Source organism: Schistocerca americana, chromosome 1, assembly GCF_021461395.2.
Source record: "Schistocerca americana isolate TAMUIC-IGC-003095 chromosome 1, iqSchAmer2.1, whole genome shotgun sequence".
Taxonomy (NCBI): domain Eukaryota; kingdom Metazoa; phylum Arthropoda; class Insecta; order Orthoptera; family Acrididae; genus Schistocerca; species Schistocerca americana.
Window position 1 is genome coordinate 784794367 of NC_060119.1, and position 19258 is coordinate 784813624.

Here is a 19258-nt window from a genome sequence, read left to right on the forward strand (position 1 = left end):
CGAATGTTTCATTTAATAAAGTGAGAACCCTCGCTTTAGTGCAAATGTGCTGTTCACGGATGTGGCTTCGTTTCGCAGTAGATTATTAATGTAGTGAAGAGTTATAGAAACTAAACTCTGACATGGAATTAAAGCGTTTCTGAAACAGTGTCCATATAAAATGTTTCCTTCCTCTATGTGTGAGGAATGCTCGTGCATATTTTCATCACCGCATCACGTCACCACACTTACATATGTGGTATTCTATCTCGTGGTGAGCAGTGATCATAATGTTCTGACTCATCAGTGTAATTCCAATGAAGAAAAGTGTCTGTGCCCCTGGGAATCGAATAGCACACATTTGCAGCCGGAAAGCTTGACTACCGGCAGACGGTAACACCTTTAACTTCGACATTTTGAAGCGTCGTTGGATAATATTTCTAGACGTGGCGTCTTACCATCAGTAAATTTCTGAAGACACCCTCTATAACTCGTCACAAGATGTCGGAATGGTTTTTTTTTTTTTTCATCCTGCGTAAATACCACTCTCACAGCAAGTTTTTGGATGCTCGGAAGACACGTGATCCCTCCTTTTGTGAGGAAGTTCGAGATAATGTTTATACGTATGGAAGTTGGACAAAAATATGGAAAGACCGCGAGAAATGCATTTTCGAACAACATAAATGCAGATGCTAGCCAAGCCATCAGGTTGCCCGGTCGGCCCCTGTGCAATGTCCTCAGTACGTTGGAAGTGTCAGTCCTGGTTAGAACAGTATTCTGTGTAGTTTTGAGTGCGCAGGGTCGGAGCCAAGTGAATTCGAAAATGGGCAAATTGTTTGTGCTCCTATGGTGGGCACTTCCGTAGCAAAGGAAGCCGAAGTGTTTGGTGTTTCAAGAGGCACCATACTGAAGATTTATTCCGCATACACGGAAAGCGGAAAAACATCATCCGCTGTCACAACGCTGACGAAAGTTTGTGTTGAGTGATCGTGAAAGACGGTCACTTAAGATGATTCTGACGAAAACTAAGAGGACGACAGCTGAAGAAGTCGTGCAGAAGTGAATGTCCCACTCGAGAGTACTGTCAGTGCCAAAACTGCACGAAGGGAGGACCATAAGCTGGGAACTCCGGGGCCAATTAAAATTGGGGAACCACTCAATGATGCAAATGCTCATAACAGGAAGACTTGGTGTCATGAGCCAACGGAAGACAGTCGTTTATTCGGACGATTCTAATTTTACAATTTTTCCACTTTCTGGTCGAGTTTACGTCCCAAGAGTCAATAGATTTGGGCAGCTATATTGTGATATTCCATGGGTCTTATAGATACTCTGCAAAAGTCTCGTTACTGCCAAAGATTATGTTACCATTTTGGCTGAACAGATCGATCCCTTAGTGCGACGTTTGTTTCCCAAACGTGATGCTGTGTTAGAAGGCGACAGGGCCCATGTTCACACAGCTCGTACCGTCCAGGACTGGTTTCGTGAGCATGAGGACGAATTTTCGCATTTCTTTTGGCCCCGACGTTCACTAGATCTCAATATTATTAAGCCTTTGTGGTTTAGTTTGGAGTGAAGAGTGGGTGATCACTATCCACCTCCATCATTACCTGAAAGTGCCACCGTTTTGCAGGAATAATGGCATACGATTCCCTCGAAAACCGTACAGGACCTGTATTTATCCATTCAGAGACGACTGGGACTTGCTTTGAATTACAAAGGGCTTCCTACGCCAGTAGCAAGTGTGCCCGTTGAGCGCAGTCGCAAAAATTTAGTGTTGTTCTTCATCTTCTTACAAAATCTTACTTTCTTACAAACTATTATTTTCTTATAAACTCTTATTTTCTTACATACTTTTCTTATAAACTGCTAGGCTGCACACACTAGCCATTTACTTACTAAACGAATGCAAGCCGCAAAAAGCAATTTTCAGTTGAAATGCTATGCTACGAATCATATGTCGAATTCATTTTACCATACACTACTACATACATAAGTGTATCTTTCGGAATTTTATCATTAAAATTTGCACAAAACTTCATTGTAGTTTTCTGTTTAGCTAGCACATTCATTCTTCTAGACATATTTGTAACATAGGATAATTTTCAATAAAGCTGAATGGATTCACATTAACATCACCATTCAATTATTGAATTATCATTAAATTATCTGCGCTACAGAATTGCATTGAACTATCATTAAATCATCTGGACTACAGAATTGCATTGGATTATTAAATTATCTGCGCTACACAATTGCATTGAATTATTTGTGCTACAGAATTGTTCAAAATTGGCTCTGAGCACTATCGGACTTAACATCTGAGGTCATCAGTCCTCTATAACTTGAAACTACTTAAACCTAGCTAACCTAAGGACATCACACACATCCATGCCCGAGGCAGGATTCGAACCTGCGACCGTAGTAGTCGCGTGGTTCCGAACTGAAGCGCCTACAGAATTGTTTTCAAAATTAGTTGAAACTTGGTTGTTGAAAGTAAACTGAATTGTTTTTCGTACCTGTCTGACTCTTTCTTATTCGATCATGTTAAATTACAGAATATCTACATTAAAAATGTAAGAAACGAGATTTTTCCTCAAGAAATGTGGAATCTAGATCCGTCAAATAATTATTTTAAAGCTTATGATGCTTTCTTAGATTTTAATAGAACTACACAATTGAATGGTGATGTTAATGTGAATCCATTCAGCTTTATTGAAAATTATCCTATGTTATAAATATGTCTAGAAGAATGAATGTGTTAGCTACACAGAAAACTACAATGAAGTTGTGTGCAAATTTCAATGATAAAATTCCGAAAGGTACACTTATGTATATAGTAGTGTATGGCAAAAGGAATTTGACATATGATTCGCAGCATAGAATTTTAATTGAAAATTTATAAAAATTTTTGCTTTTTGTGGCTTGCATTCGTTTAGTAAGTAAATGGTCAGTGTGTGCTGCCTAGCAGTTTATAAGAAATGTTTGTAAGAAAATAAGAGTTTATAAGAAAATAATAGTTTGTGAGAAAGTAAGATTTTGTAAGAAGATGAAGAACATCACTAAACTATCTGCGACTGCGTTCAACGGGTCCACTTACTACTTACGCCGCATTAGACATGATAACGTGTTTTTGGTTTTTGCAGATTTTTGTCCATCCCATGTATGTCGTAAGTAAATCATGGTAATGAAATGCTGTTTCTTGCCGGTTTGTGGCCGAAGTGCTGATAAGATGTTGTGTGCGTAGCTGTCCGGCTGGCGCAGCGGTGGTCTCCGGTTGTGCGGCTGTCACAGCAGGAGCGCTTCTTGCCGTCGTCTGCAGAGGCGTTCCTGGGCAGGATGCGCGCCTGGCACCCCGGGCTGGGGCCACTGCCGGAGGACCAGCTGCCGCAAGGCGCTGCTTCCAGGGGCTTCTACCTGCTGCCCAGGGATTCTCTCCTCAGTAAGTCTGGAGGAAGTGGAAAGTGCTGCGTCGTTGCGCACCAGTTCGATATGTGTCATACTTTGCGGAGACATTCATCATATAACGAGTGGCTCTGGCTCTGAGCACTATGGGACTCAACTGCTGAGGTCATTAGTCCCCTAGAACTTAGAACTAGTTAAACCTAACTAACCTAAGGACATCACAAACATCCATGCCCGAGGCAGGATTCGAACCTGCGACCGTAGCGGTCTTGCGGTTCCAGACTGCAGCGCCTTTAACCGCACGGCCACTTCGGCCGGCCATATAACGAGTATTAAAAGATTAAGTCTCTCCGCATTCAGAATTGATTGCCATCATCAACATTACCATGAGCTATGACTCCACAAGCACTAATACACTCTTGCATTGGTTGTGGCTTGAAAGCAAATTTAAGGATTTAAGGAACTTCTTACATGCCTGCAACACTTGTGTCAGTTCTTGAAGGTAGCTGGTTGGAGACTGGTAGGCTGGAGTGACTGTAGGACGATAAAAGATAACTTAGGAACAATTTCTATGTGATATGATTGTAGCCTTTGGGAGTTGGTGGCAGTAACTGTAGCAGAGTAGCAAAGGAGCAACTAGCAGATCACTCACCTACGGACCTTCTATGTCAGGCATTGAACTACGTTTCTTAGAGCAGGTCTTTCGTCATCCAGTAAGGAAATGATCTACATAAGGGGCAGTAGGGAAGCTATAGACAGTGACATTCGGGATAATCTGGAGAACTATATATTCAAAAATGAACACACAAATGAGAAGTAGCCCAATGATAAGTTTCCATAAATTATTACTCACAGAGTGTAGCCGCTGGGCGAACAATAGACTTGCTGTAGGACAAGCTGAAAGTACACGACTTCACACAAAAATCCGTCTTCAGAATAAAGACCAGTCCACAGAGAGGGCACAGAAATGAAATAATGGGTATCACTATAACAGAAGAAACTAACCATGGGTCATGGCTTACGCTAACACTAACAGTGATCGGCCAAAGAAGCTTGCCCTGCTACACGCCGATGGGCGACACCAGTATTTAGCGGCGCAGATATAGCGCAACCATTGTAATTGCGATGTGATTAGTAACTCTAAATATCACGAATGGTTCAAATGGGTTCAAACGGCTTTTAGCACTATGGGACTGAGGTCATCAGTCCCCTAGAACTTAGAACTACTTACTAACCTAAGGACATCACACACATCAATGCCGAGGCAGGATTCGAACCTGCGACGTAGCGGTCGCGCGGTTCCAGTCTGAAGCGCCTAGAACCGCTCGGCCACAATCACGAGTGGTTCGCGAATGACTAACCTAGGCTGCTCCCAAGGTAATGGGAAGCACTAGTGACTAAATGACGATATCTGCCGTACACTAAACGTCGTGATGTTGTCGTCTCTAGAAACTGTAACGGAATGGGCCGGAGAGCCGCTCCTCAGGTTATTTAAAGACCCGGGCGATGAGCTACAGTGCACCTCCGTGGTACACGGAACGATCGTTGTAGCCAACCTAACAGGGGTGACAGTTAGAGCCATTCATGTTGTCTTGGTGGCCTGGAGTGGCTGAGTTGCGGCCCTCAAGGTGGGTGACCTGATCTGGCGCCAATTCTCAGAACGCGTGGGAACTGCCTGTGCCTCCGCCACCGCGCGGCTTCAACGACAATTCGAAATAACAGCATAAAACCAAACTAGATTTTGCCACATTGAGGGTCGCCTACATTAGTTAAATAGGGAATGTTAAATTTATCCTATCCCTACAATCGATGGTCCTCTGTAAAGACAATATATTGGTAGTGGCTGTGAACTTTTGAAAAGTAATTTAGTAGTATTAATTCAGTAATTAAGTTTCATGAATTGTTAATTAACTAATCTATCCGTTTACTCGGAATTTCATTTGGAGTTCAAATCTTACTGTCCTTTCTTCTTTTGTGGTGAGAGCTGGTATGGACAGATTCTGTGGCCCCGCTACGTGTGTTTTGTGGTTGACAAAGTTACTGCGTTACATGGTAATCGCCAGCTTGCTATAGATGAAGAAAAATATACAAGGCGCGTCTGAAAAGTTCGATGAACAGTCTCAGAAAATGAAGGGGACAAGAGCTACAAACAAATTCCCTTCACTGCTCTTCACGGTAAGCCTCATCAGCTACAACACACTTCTGAAATCTGTTGTAAATCTGATGGAAACTGCGCTCACGCGTTGTTGGATGTTCGCACAGTCTGCGAATCTTCGTGAAGAACAGTGCTCACACTGTCTTTACTTACCTTCAGCTCTTCTGCTCTCGTTCACAACGACAGTGGCCGATCATCCGCAACCATCCGTCGCCGTTTTCCAATGTTGTCTATCATTTTGCGCGTTGACCCGAACGCGGTTCATTCTTGACGTCCTCCTTTCCCCCTTTATATAGTTTGAACCACTCAGGTATACACTTTTTACTCATTGCTTCAGCAACACACACTTGCAGCAACATTCCATGAGTCTCCGTCACCGTTGTCCCTAATTTGAAGCAAAACTTCATACTAAAGCGTTGCTCCATTTTGCCCTCCATTTTGCAATGACACGGGTACTATGGACACCTGCGGATGCTCGACCGCTGTCTTTGAGCATGCGAGAAGATGGGCAGAAGATAAGAAGAGACAGTGTAATCACTATTGTTCACGAATATTCGCAGACGTTGAGGATATCCAAGAATGCGTGAGACCACGGTGCTTCGACCAATTCCATAAGAAGCGTTTTCTGACAGTCACCACCATCTTTAAAACCGATGTCAGAAGTGTGTTGTAGTTCATAGTGTTTATTTTAAAGACCAGTAAAGTTTTTTTTGTTTGTAACTCTCGTTTCCTTTATTTTCTGGGAACATTCGCCGAATTTTTCAGAGGCATCTCCTAACTTAATGCCGATGAAAAGGGGAAAAAATCTGTTGTACAAAAATACAGCGTTTGCAGTGTGCTTCTTGGGACACAATCACGTCCATTAAATATCTAAGCGGAACGTTGCAACGCACTATGAGATGGAACGAATACGTAAGGTCGGTAAGTAGGGCAGCCGAATGATCGACTTCGGTTTATTGGGGTAATTGTAGAAATGTGTAGCTCAACTATGAAGAAGACCGCGTATAGAACACAAGCGCAACCCATTACTGAGTACTCCTCGAGTGTTTGGGATTCTCACCAGACTGGATTAAGGGAAGATGTCGCAGCAATTCAGAGGCTTGCAGCTAAATATGTTACCGAAGGTTCGAACAACACACGAATATTAGGAGGAAGGAATCCCTGGAGCCGGCTGGAGTGGCCGAGAGGGTCTAGGCGCAACAGTCTGGAACCGCGAGACTGCTACGGTCGCAGGTTCGAATCCTGCCTCGGGCATGGATGTGTGTGATGTCCTTAGGTTAGTTAGGTTTAAATAGTTCTAAGTTCTAGGGGACCTCAGTAGTTGAGTCCCATAGTGCTCAGAGCCATTTTAACCATTTTTGAATCCCTGGAAGGAGGGCGACAATGTTTTCGCGAAATACAGTCGAGAAGACTTGGAGAATCAACATTTGCGGCTGACTGCAGGAAGAAATGTACGAACACACGAAGCAACACAGACCCTAAAAATTATCCTAAACGGTAGCCTGAAGGAAGGCAAAGCCACCTTTACAGGATATGTAGATTAAAAACAAAAAAAAAAATTTAGACAATACTGACTCGAATATACTTTTGAAACTCTGAAATTATCAGGGATGAAATTCGGGTAGCGAAAGGTTATCTATGACTTGTACAAAAACCAGATTACCGTTATAAAAGGACTGCCGTTATAAAAGTCTAAAGGTATGAAGCGAAGGCGGTAGTTGAGACGGGAGTGAGAGAGGGTTGTGGGCTATCAGCATGTTACCAAGTCTGTATACTGAGTAAGCTATAAAGGCAGCCAAGGAGGAAGTGAGAAACGAAATTTCACGAAGAGGAAACACAAACTTAGAGGTTTGCTGATGATGCTGTAATTCTGCGAGGGATGGCAGGCCTCGGAAATTTACAAGATCGTCATCAAGAAGACTGAAATAAGGGCAACGGAATGTAGTTGATTTAACTCAGATGTTCCTGAGGGAAAGAGATTATTAAGTAAGATACTTTAGGTAGTAAACGATATTTCCGTAACAAAATAACAGAAAGTAGTAGTAGCAGTGGTGGTAGAAGTAGTATTAAAAAAATTGGCCAGGTGCGAGTAGGACCCGCGCACTGATGGTTCCGTAGAAACTTAGTTATGTGTGTAGGCAGTCCACCCGTTCAGGAAATCGAGGATTCCAAGATTTTTGACTGTTACTGAAATTTATACTGGTAAGATATCGGTCCCAGTTATTCGATGACTTTCGAGAGTGTTTTAATTTCAAGTCTGAAGTCGGACAACAAATTAAAAAAGAAATATTTTGGGTGTGATGTGCTTAAAACTTAAGGATTTTCTTAAAAATGGTTCAAATGGCTCTGAGCACTATGGGACTCAACTTCTGAGGTCATTAGTCGCCTAGAACTTAGAACTACTTAAACCTAACTAACCTAAGGACATCACACACATCCATGCCCGAGGCAGGATTCGAACCTGCGACCGTAGCGGTCTCGCGGTTCCAGACTGCAGCGCCTAGAACCGCACGGCCACTTCGGCCGGCGATTTTCTTGTTTTTTGCCTTTACTTGTGCTGTGATATCAGCTTCTTGTCAAATTTCACGATGCTAGACCGGGAACTACCCTACAGGTTTTAACGAGTGAGTTTGCAACAATCAAAATATGTGATATAAATGGTCGTATCTTTTGGTTGCATTGACTTTTATATTTATTACACCGCGAAGAGATTATAGACCTGAGCACGTGACACAAATTTCAACATGATACGTGTACCCGTTCCTGAGAAAGGGAGGCTCAACAGACAAACAGACAGACAGATAACAAATGACAAAAAAATATTTTTTCGTGTAATATAATTACAGATTAACAATTTTAGAATTTTTACCATTCCTCGAACTAACAAACCTTTCTTCTTCCCAAATTTCTTGATTTCTCGAGGTACACTATAGGTTTTCGTGTACTGAAATGCAGGAGGATCTGCAACGAATTGACGCATTGTGCAGGGAATGGCAATTCAATCTCAATGTAGACAAGTGTAACGGGTTGCCAATACATAGAAAGAAAGATCTTTTATCATTTAGCTACAATATAGCAGGTCAGCAACTGGAAGCAGTTAATTCCATAAATTATCTGGGAGTAGACATTAGGAGTGATTTGAAATGGTATGATCATATAAAGTTAATCGCCGGTAAAGCAGATGCCAGACTGAGATTCATTGGAAGAATCCTAAGGAAATGCAATCAGAAAACAAAGGAAGTAGGTTACAGTATACTTGTTCGCCCACTGCTTGAATATTGCTCACCAGTGTGGGATCCTTAACAGATATGATTGATAGAAGAGATAGAGAAGATCCAACGGAGAGCAGCGCGCTTCCTTACAGGATCATTTAGTAATTGCGAAAGCGTTACGGAGATGATAGACAAACTCTGCTGGAGAGACATTCAGTAGATCGATACGGGCTTTTGTTGAAGTTTCGAGAACATACCTTCACTGAGGAGTCAAGCAGCATATTGCTCCCTCCTACGTATATCTCGCGAAGAGACCATGAGGATAAAATCGGAGAGATTAGAGCCCACACATAGGCATACCGACAATCTTTCTTTCCACGAACAATACGAGATTTGAATAGAAGGTAAAACCAATAGAGGTACTCAAAGTACCCTCCGCCACACACCGTCAGGTGGCTTGCGGAGTATGGATGTAGATGTAGATGAGTTTTGCGACTATCAAACTATGTGACATAAATGGCTGCACCTTTTTATTGCACTGTTGTTGCCTCGTACGGAAGGAAACCAAGCACGATAAACAGTGCAGACAAGTAAAGAAATATAAGAGTCTGAAATGTGGTGCTACAGCAGAATGCTGAGGATGAGAGGATTAATCAAGGACCTGCTCAGAGTAAGAGAAGAAAAATCCTTATTGCACAACATGGCTAAAACAAAGCACCGATTGGCAAGACACATCCTAACGCCTTGTGAAATGGTTGATTTGGTAACGGAGAGAAGTGCCATTGGAGGGCAGGTGGGGGGGAAATAGCAGATGGAGATGAAGGATTGACTATAGTAAGCAAATTCAAATGAACGTAAGTTTCAGTAGCTATGTACAGATAAAGACATTTACAGAAGATAGATTGGCGTGGAGAGCTCCACCAAATCATTCGGAGTTAAATCGCCCATTCGGATCTCCGGAAGGAGTCTGTCAAGGGGGAGATGACCAAGGGGGAAAAAAAATTAAAAACCAGCGAAAGGGTAACATTCTACGAGTCGGAGCTGGGAATGGCAGTTGCTTGAGTGTTGTAGAGAAACTGGAAAGTCGGAAAAGAATATGAAGAGGCTCAATCTAGATAAAGCAGGCGTCAATGAACGGATATGGAATCAAAATAACTGCTCCTGGTGATATGAATACAGTGTAATATCAACAGCAACGGAAAATAGTATGACAGGAGTCGAGTTCGTTGTGAACAGGAAAGTAGGGCCGAAAGTGAGCTACTATGGACGGTTCATTGGTGAGATTATTGCCGGACGGAGTGGCCGCGCGGTTCTAGGCGCTACAGTCGGGAACCGCGCGACCGCTAAGGTCGCAGATTCGAGCCCTCCCTCGGGCATGGATGTGTGGTATCCTTACGTTAGTTACGTTTAAGTAGTTCTAAGTTCTAGGGGACTGATGATCTCAGATGTTAAGTCCCATAGGGCTCAGGGCCATTTTTGAGATTATTCTTATCAGAAACAACACCAAATCGACGCCAACAACAAAAATTCAGGTATACGTGCCACGTCGCAAGCAGAAGATAAAGAGACTGGGAGAATATATGGGGAAATTGAGGGAACAGAAGAGAGAGATAAGGGAAAATGTGGGCTAGGTAGTTGGAACGAGGTAGCAGAAAGATTAACTGAGTTCTACAATAGATTTCGGCTTGTATTGCCAAATACACTACTGAAGAATCACAAGAGACGGACGTATACGTGGAAAAGGCCGGGAGACGCGGGGAAAGTACAAGCTGAATCAAATCCCAGGGAGACAGAAATCCAGAAATCAGGTATTTATTGCATATCTAACATAATTTTACAAGTAACAAGTATAAGCAAATGAGACATGGACTATACGTTTAGGATTGTCTACAAAATCTGTAACATAATGCAAATTTCAAGCGCACACTCTCAAGCTGTTAAACAGTAGCTAACTTGTAAACTACTCAAATGGAATTTATGGTCTCTTTTTTACATTTCATTTTGTAAAACAGTGCCATATATTTCTCTCTAATAGAATACGCTGCACCGTAATTCTCGTCGACAAAAGCGTATGTTCGGGTTGAAATATTTTATGGCTGTGTGTGTTGCCTGCCTCATTCTTAAAGACAGATATTTATCGGGTGGTATCATTTCGTACTCGTATGTCCAAGAGCTGTAAGGGATATACTGAAATATTTCTTCCCTGAAATTAAAAAATTGTGCTAACATTCTATAATTCTTCACAAAGGCCGGCGGTTGCGGCCGAGCGGTTCTAGGCGCTTCAGTCCGGAAACGCGCTGCTGCTACGGTCGCAGGTTCGAATCCAGCCTCGGGCATGGATGTGTGTGATTTCTTCTGGTTAGTTAGATTTAAGTAGTTCTAAGTCCAGGGGACTGATGACGTCAGATGTTAAGTCCCATAGTGCTCAGAGCCATTTGAACCATCTTCACATAGGTGATGAAATTTTTCCTAGTCTGTTTCGTTTGGTTAGTTTCGGACTTCCCCAGTTCATCACTTCACTTTCGCTCACAAGGCATCATTTTTAGAAAATAAAATTCATTCACTATCATGAAATGAAGCATTTCAGTTGCTTGGCGACTATCTAGCGGCGAAATATGCTGAGTGTTACGCGGATGCAATGGTCGCTCGTCAGCGACGTACCGTGTTCGGCGATCCAATGAGGCGAGCAGTGCCAGTGGACGGCGAGAATAGTACTGTGGAACTTTGTCGAAGCGTTGGAGAAAGTTCTAAGGCGTACCATGCCTCTAGTTCAAGTGGCTCCGAGCACTATGGGACTTAACATCTGAGGTCATCAGTCCCCTAGAACTTAGAAATACTTAAACCTAACTAACCTAAGGACATCACACACATCAATGCCAGAGGCTAGCATGCCCCTTTCGCTCAGCAGCGGACTGGGTGCTGTTTTGAAACTTAATCTTCTTCTTCTTATGCGCTTTCCGTATTAGGTTAACTGTGGCGTGTTACGGTTCCTGTTTTTTTCTCGGTCTTCTAGGATCTCTTTCCCGTTTTGGTTTAAGGTTCTTTATCTAATGTAATAAACTTTCTGGATACATTCGTTGATGACGTTCATTCCGTTTCTGTTCGTCATCAATCATTTTTGTCTCACATTCAGAATTTTCAACATTTTAAGTATGTCTGCATTTGGTACTTCAGCTATTCTTTTACATTCCTTCACCGCTCTATAAAATCTCATTCCTATTCGTTGTGCTCGATTTGTTTTTCTTGTCGTTCATTCAGTACCCACCATTCCCTTCCATATAAAGGGTTGCCAGTGCGATTGTTTTAGGAAATTTGAGTCGCATTTCTTTCCATGTTTTGTGCTTTGAAGCTGTATGAATTGTTCAACAGATGCTTCCAAGTCCATCCAAATTAATCTGCATATCTTCTTCGTGTTCATACAATATTTTATATCCAAGATAGTTGAAATATTTTACTTGCTCATTTTGTTTTTCATTTCATTATTACTATGCCCTATCCTAGTTCTCACCGAATATTTTCCACAAAACGCCATTAACTTAAATTTACTACCCGGCATTTTCAAGCTATATTCTGACATATTTCATATAATTCGTAAATTCCCTTTTATAAATCGTATTCTCTTAAAAAATAAGATTATCGACATGTAGAAGTTATTCATCTTTACGGAGTTGTTTAGTTTCAGCTTACTTAGTGACCGATTAAATCTATATGCCAGACCAGAACTCAAACTTGGGACGTTTCCAATCGTGAGTTATGGCTTTTACGCTGGACTGGCATTCGGAAGGACGCCGGTTCAAATCGTCGCCCGACCATCCGGATTTAGATTTTCCATGCTGTCCTTAACCCTTTCAGACCCGAATTCTTTTCTGGAGTGTTTTCTGTGTTGTAATGCTCAGCTCTTAGCTGATTTTTTTAAAGTCATTTTAGATGCAATATTTTTACATGAATATGTACTCGTTTTCTAAACGTACTTTGAACACATGGCTTCATTTTATGGACTAAAATAACAAATTGCGGGATATTCTGTATTGTAATAAACAGTTATTGCGAACCAACCACAGTCGTGTATCCTGGTGGTAACGAGCTGCTGCACACTGCTGTTGACATGCTGTTATTTTCGTAGTAATGCCTAACAGTTGGTAGCACTTGTGCATAATGTAAATGTTGAATGTTCACAAAGAGGTACCTCAGGAAAAAGGTACTTCTGTTACAGCTAAGACGAAGTAAAAGTTAATGTACACAATTGCAGCCACAGGGTCTGAAATGGTTAAATCACTCGAGGCAAATGTTGTGATGGTCCCCCGGACAAGGGCACGGCAGATTTCCTTCTCCATCCTTTCCTAATCCGAGCTTCTGCTCCGTCTCTCTAATGACCGCACTGTCGACACAACGTTATACTCTAATCTTGGATTAGCCGAGCGGTCTAGGGCGCTGCAGTCATGGACTGTGCGGCTGGTCCCGGCGGAGGTTCGAGTCCTCCCTCGGGCATGGGTGTGTGTGTTTGTCCTTAGGATAATTTAGGTTAAGTAGTGTGTAAGATTAGGGACTAATGACCTTAGCAGTTAAGTCCCATAGGATTTAAAAAAAAAACTCTAATCTTCCTTCCTTACTTCTTTCCAGTTACTGCTCTTACTAACTGAGCTATCCAGGCGTTACTTAGGCCCCCCTTCATAGGCACTCTTCCGCCAGTACCTCTCTGCTACCTTCCAAACTTCACATAGGTCCGGTTATCGACTTTCGGCCCTGCATTCATTTAACGTGCCAGAAGTTTTCATAACAAAGCATGGGTTCATTGCTTAGGCTTTGACTAAGCCATTTTTGCGAAACATCCTTTCTTCCACGAGTTCTAGTTCAGCAACGTATCCAGGAGAGCTTTTTTGAAGTTTGGTAGAAACGAGAGGAAAATAGTCCCACTGTGATGTTAGGTAGCGATTCGTGTCTAAATGGTTCAGTCAGTAAGTCGAAAAGTGAGGTTCTTGTTTCGAGTCCTGGTCCGGCAAACAGGCTTAATCTGCCGAGCAGGTTTCCTATGCCGTGTCCATTAGAGCCGAGCAAGCTTTCTACATGGCTGCTGCTTGTATTTTTAAGATGTGTGCGTATATGTTGTGGAAGAGCCGTGTCCTGTAGAGGTACGTGTGGTCGGGCAGACGCGAGTGAGCTGACGTCGGGCACGGAGCCGTGGCGCCAGCCGGTGCCGGTGTACGTGGTGGGCCGCAGGTGCGGGCGTGCGCCTGCGCAGCTGCAGCTGCAGGTGTCGGTGTGGCTGTTCTTCCCGTGGAGCCAGGGCAAGCGGCTGTGCGCCGCCGGGGGCCTGCCGCTGCCGCTGCCCGCCCCGCTCTGCCCGCACGCCCTCACGCAGGTCTTCGGCAGCCACCTCGGAGACTGGGAGCACCTCGCCTTCCTCTTCCCCGTACGTACGCTGCTATCAAAACCGTTTTGTCTGTTTACTAGCTGATTACCCAGAGTTGCCCAGGTATGTACCGGGTCATCAAAAAGTCAGTATAAATTTGAAAACTGAATAAATCGCGGAATAATGTAGATAGAGGGGTACAAATTGACACACATGCTTGGAATGACATGGGGTTTTATTAGAACTAAAAAAATACAAACGTTCAAAAAATGTCCGACGGATGGCGCTTCATCTAATCAGAATAGCAATAACTAGCATAACAAAGTAAGACGAAGTAAATATGATGTTCTTTAAAGGAAATGCTCAATATGTCCACCATCAATCCTCAACAATAGCTGTAGTCGAGGAGTAATGTTGTGAACAGCACTGTAAAGCATGTCCGGAATTATGGTGACGCATTAGCGTCGGATGTTGTCTTTCAGCATCAATAGAGATGTCGGTCGATCACAATACACTTGCGACTTCAGGTAACCCGAAAGCCAATAATCGAACGGACTGACGTCTGGGGACCTGGGAGGCCAAGCATGACGAAAGTGGCGGCTGAACACACGATCACCACCAAACGACGCGCGCAAGAGATCTTTCACGCGTCTAGCAATACTTTGCCTTTTTCCCTAATAAAACCCCATGTCATTTCAAGCATTTGTGTCAATTCTTACCTCTCTATCCATATTATTCCGTGGTTTATTAAGTTTCCAAATTTATACTGACTTTTTGATCATCCGATATTTATAATGATGCTTTTGTACGACATACTTAATGCTAAAAAATTGCGGCAATTGCAGCACGACCTATAGTGAATAGACTCTTAGGTTAGCGATTGGCAGGTGATAGCGTAAACAAATGTAGCGTACTGCCAATAAACAGCTGGAAAGACCCGTTATGGAATAACTACACGATTACCGGGCAGTTACTGGAGGCTTTCGCATCCGTTAAATACCCGGGATTATGCGTACGGAGCGATTTAAAGTAGAATGGCAACGTAAAACTGCTCTTAGGTAGTGCAGTTTCCAAACAGATACATTGGAAGCGTCATCAGAAAGTGCAGTCCACGAACGAAGGCGGTAGCTACACAACCCACGTTCGACCGATACTTGAATGTTACTCGGCAATCTGGTTCTCCTACGAGATCAGACTTAAAAGGAAATAGAGAGGACCCAAAGAAGAGCAGTGCGTTTCGTCTCATATTCGTTTCTTAAGCACAAAATCATCAAAATGTTCGGATACCGCAACTGGCAGACGCTACAAGAGAGGTGTTATGCAACACGGTGTGGTTTATTGTTAAAATTTGAGAGCGTACATCTAATTATATCTCACACAAACGCCATAGAGGGGTCATTAGAAAGATTCGAGCTTACACGGAGGCTTATCAACAGGCCTTCTTCCCTCTCACCGGAAAAGGAATAAGGGGAAGTGACAATACTGCACTAAGTACCCTCCGACATACACTATAAAGTCTCTTGCTAAGCATAAATGCAGATTTATTTATTGCTATTTCATCAAGAGCTCCCCTCTTGTATCTCTATCACAGATCATTTGTTAGTGGGATGGCACCATGCTGCATCCCATTAGTGTTGCAATCATAAATTTATTTGTAGCGAAGCAAAATATTATAAACAATAACTACAATAAAATGAAATTAATTTGGTCTAAAATCAGCACTGTCTGCCCCCGTATCTGGAGTCAACGCGTCATACTTCCATTTGGAGGACCCAGGTTCAGTTCCCTGGGATTTTTCTTTCGTGGAGGGCTGGAACAGGGTGCACTCAGATTGTCCAAGACAACTGAGGACCTACTTTTTTTTAGAAGCAGATAACCCCAAGGTCTGAATGACTGACAACGTTTGGGACTATGTTGTGCTGCCCTTTTCCTCCCAATGTTGTGATCTACAGTCCGAAGACTGATTTGATGCATCTCTCCATCCTGCTCTACCCTGTTCAAGCCTCTTCATCTCCGAATAATACTGCAAGTTACATCCTTCTGAAACTTCTTACTGCATTCATCTCTTGGTCTCCCTCTACAATTTTTCCCCTCACATTTCCCTCCAGTACTAAACTGGTAATCCCTTGATGTTTCAGAATGTATCCTATCAACCGAAACCTTCTAGTTAGGGTGCGCCACAATTTTCTTTTCTCCCTAATACTGTTCAGTACCTCCTTATTAGTTACGTGATCTGTCCTCCTAATCTTTACCATTTTTCCATAGCACTACATCGGCGAACCTTCTATTCTCTTCTTGTCTATAAGCTTATCGTCCATGTTTCATTTCCATAATACTGGGTGACCAAAAGTCAGTATAAATCTGAAAACTTAATAAACCACGGAATAATGTAGATAGAGAGGTAAAAATTGACACACATGCTTGAAATGACATGGGGTTTTATTAGAACAAAAAAAAAACAAAAAGAAACAAAGTATTGCCAGACACGTGAAAGATCTCTTGCGCTCGTCGTTTGGTGATGATCGTGTGCTCAGCCACCACTTTCGTCATGCTAGGCCTCCCAGGTCCCCAGACCTCAGTCCGTGCGATTATTGGCTTTCGGGTTACCTGAAGTCGCAAGTGTATCATGATCGACCGGCATCTCTAGGGATGCTGAAAGACAACATCCGACGCCAATGCGTCACCATAACTCCGGACATGCTTTACAGTGCTGTTCACAACATTATTCCTCGACTACAGCTATTGTTGAGGAATGATGGTGGACATATTGAGCATTTCCTGTAAAGAACATCGTCTTTGCTTTGTCTTACTTTGTTATGTTAATTATTGCTATTCTGATTAGATGAAGCGCCATCTGTCGGACATTTTTTGAACTTTTGTATTTTTTTGGTTCCAAAAAAACCCCATGTCATTCCAAGCATGTGTGTCAATTTTTACCTCTCTATCTACATTATTCCGTGATTTATTCAGTTTTCAAATTTATACTGACTTTTTGATCACCCGGTACATCGAAAAGTTCCATAAAAATACTTTCTGAAAAGATTTCCCAGTACTTAAATCTACATTCGATGTTAACAAATTTCTCTTCTTCAGAAAGCTTTTCTTGCCATTACCAGTCTACATTTTATATCCTACTATTTCGGCCATTATCAGTTATTTTGCTGCCCAAATTGCAAAACCTATCTATTACTTTAAGTGTCTCTTTTCCTAATCTAATTCCGTCAGCATCACCTGATTTGATTCTAATACATTCCGTCATTCTTTTATTGTATATAAAAAATTAAAAAAAGTGAACATATTTTACGTTGTAACCGATCTAACAAGTTTTTGTTTGTTTTTATTCATACCGTGATTTTACATTGTATGGTTTTGCAGGACCATCTGTATGGTATCCTGCACTGATAGCTTCTCATATGCAAACCAAACGAATTTGAATTTGTTTACTGTTATCTCTCTCTTTTTACATGTGTAAGTTTAAGTGTGTGTGTGTGTGTGTGTGTGTGTGTGTGTGTGTGTGTGTGTGCAAGCTTCTTTAGGTGTTTGTGTTACCTTTTTTGTAAAGTTCCTTTCATGTGTTAAATAATATGCCTTTACGACTCTATCGTTTTTACTTAAAACTTGTTTGCCTTCTACTATTGCTTTCTGTATTTGTAAGTTCTCTTCTATTGGCAGTTTTTGATGTAGGCTGTGGCTGGATTTCAGTATTTTTAAACCTCTTGCAATTGTAGTTGGGTGGTGGTTATGGGCTATTAGGTGGTCACCAATGTGCTGTGGGTTCTCTTACTTTTTACGGCTCTGAGATGTTCTGAGTATCTTGTTCTAAAATTCCTGCATGTTTGTTCTACGTATACTGATTAGGAAGTGTTACATGTGAGTTCATATATTCCTGATCTGTTGAATTTATCTCTGGGTGTCTCCTGTTTTCTCAGTTTTTTCTGTGTAGGAACCAGTAGAGAGATTCAAGAAAATAGTCATACCAGGCACAGCAAGCCACATATCATTTGATGATACATCAAGTGTACTTGCATTCCATAAATAAAACCATCAACATCACCATACTAAGACTATAACAACAATAAAACATACCAGACTCACACATTAATGAAATATCAACCATACTCAAGACCAATACAGAACAAAATTATTTTATGTTCAACTAAGAATTTTATTCCCATCATACAGGTCTGTCAATGGGATGACAAAGTAGCGGTCTTCTAGACAGCATATTCATGAACAACCTAGAGAATGGGATCTTCACGCAAACAATAAGACCAAAAATAATACAAAGTTATATGCTGATGACATAATATGCTGATCGATGAACCACACACGCATATAGAAAAGCTACACAATGAAATAAACGGCTTACACCCAAAAAGTCACTTCACGTTAGTAACAAAAACAGACAACATACAAAATTTTCTGGATCTCAGCGTACGAAAAGCGAACAACACCCATGACTTCACAATATTCAGGACACTTAAAACCACGAGCATCACTATTCACAATCTGTCGAACCACCTGGTAGCACACAAGCGAGAAAGCTTCAGAATCAAACTCCACAGATTGAACGGAACACCTATAAGCAAACATAACTACACACAGGAGCTAAACACAATAAAACGTACAGCAGAGGAAAATGGCTACAAGCTCCGTATGATAGAAATTAAACCAAGAAATTTGTAAACAGAAAAAGAATGAGCGCACAATACACACACAAAACCTTACGTAACACAGATCAACTCAATATACAAAAAATGGCGACATGCAAGACACAACAGTACAACAACACACACACAAAACAAAATGGTGCACACTCACCTACAATAACAAAATTGTCCACAGAATACACAACATATTGGAGACACAGAAACTTCAAATAGGATACAGGACAGACAACACAACACATAAAAAACTCAGAACACAGGAGACATCCACAGGTATATTCAACAGATCAGGAATATATGAACTCACATGTAACATTTCCCAATCAATATACACAGAATAAACATGTAGGAGCTTTAAAGCAAGATACTCGGAACCAAAAAGTAACAGACCCAATAGCGCATTTGCTGACCACCCAATAGCTCGTAACCACCACCCAACTACAATTGCAAGAGATTTAAAAATACTGAAATCCAGCCACAGTCTATATCA

General features: G+C 41.9%; 1 protein-coding gene across 1 annotated transcript in view; it reads left to right on the forward strand.

The window, feature by feature from the left end:
• Nucleotides 1-19258, forward strand: part of LOC124594223 — an 84721-nt gene that overhangs the window by 30124 nt on the left and 35339 nt on the right. Inside the window, exons 2-3 of the mRNA XM_047132589.1 lie at nucleotides 3227-3421; nucleotides 13899-14161. Coding sequence (XP_046988545.1) covers nucleotides 3227-3421; nucleotides 13899-14161 — 458 coding nt within the window. The remainder of the gene's footprint in view (nucleotides 1-3226; nucleotides 3422-13898; nucleotides 14162-19258) is intronic.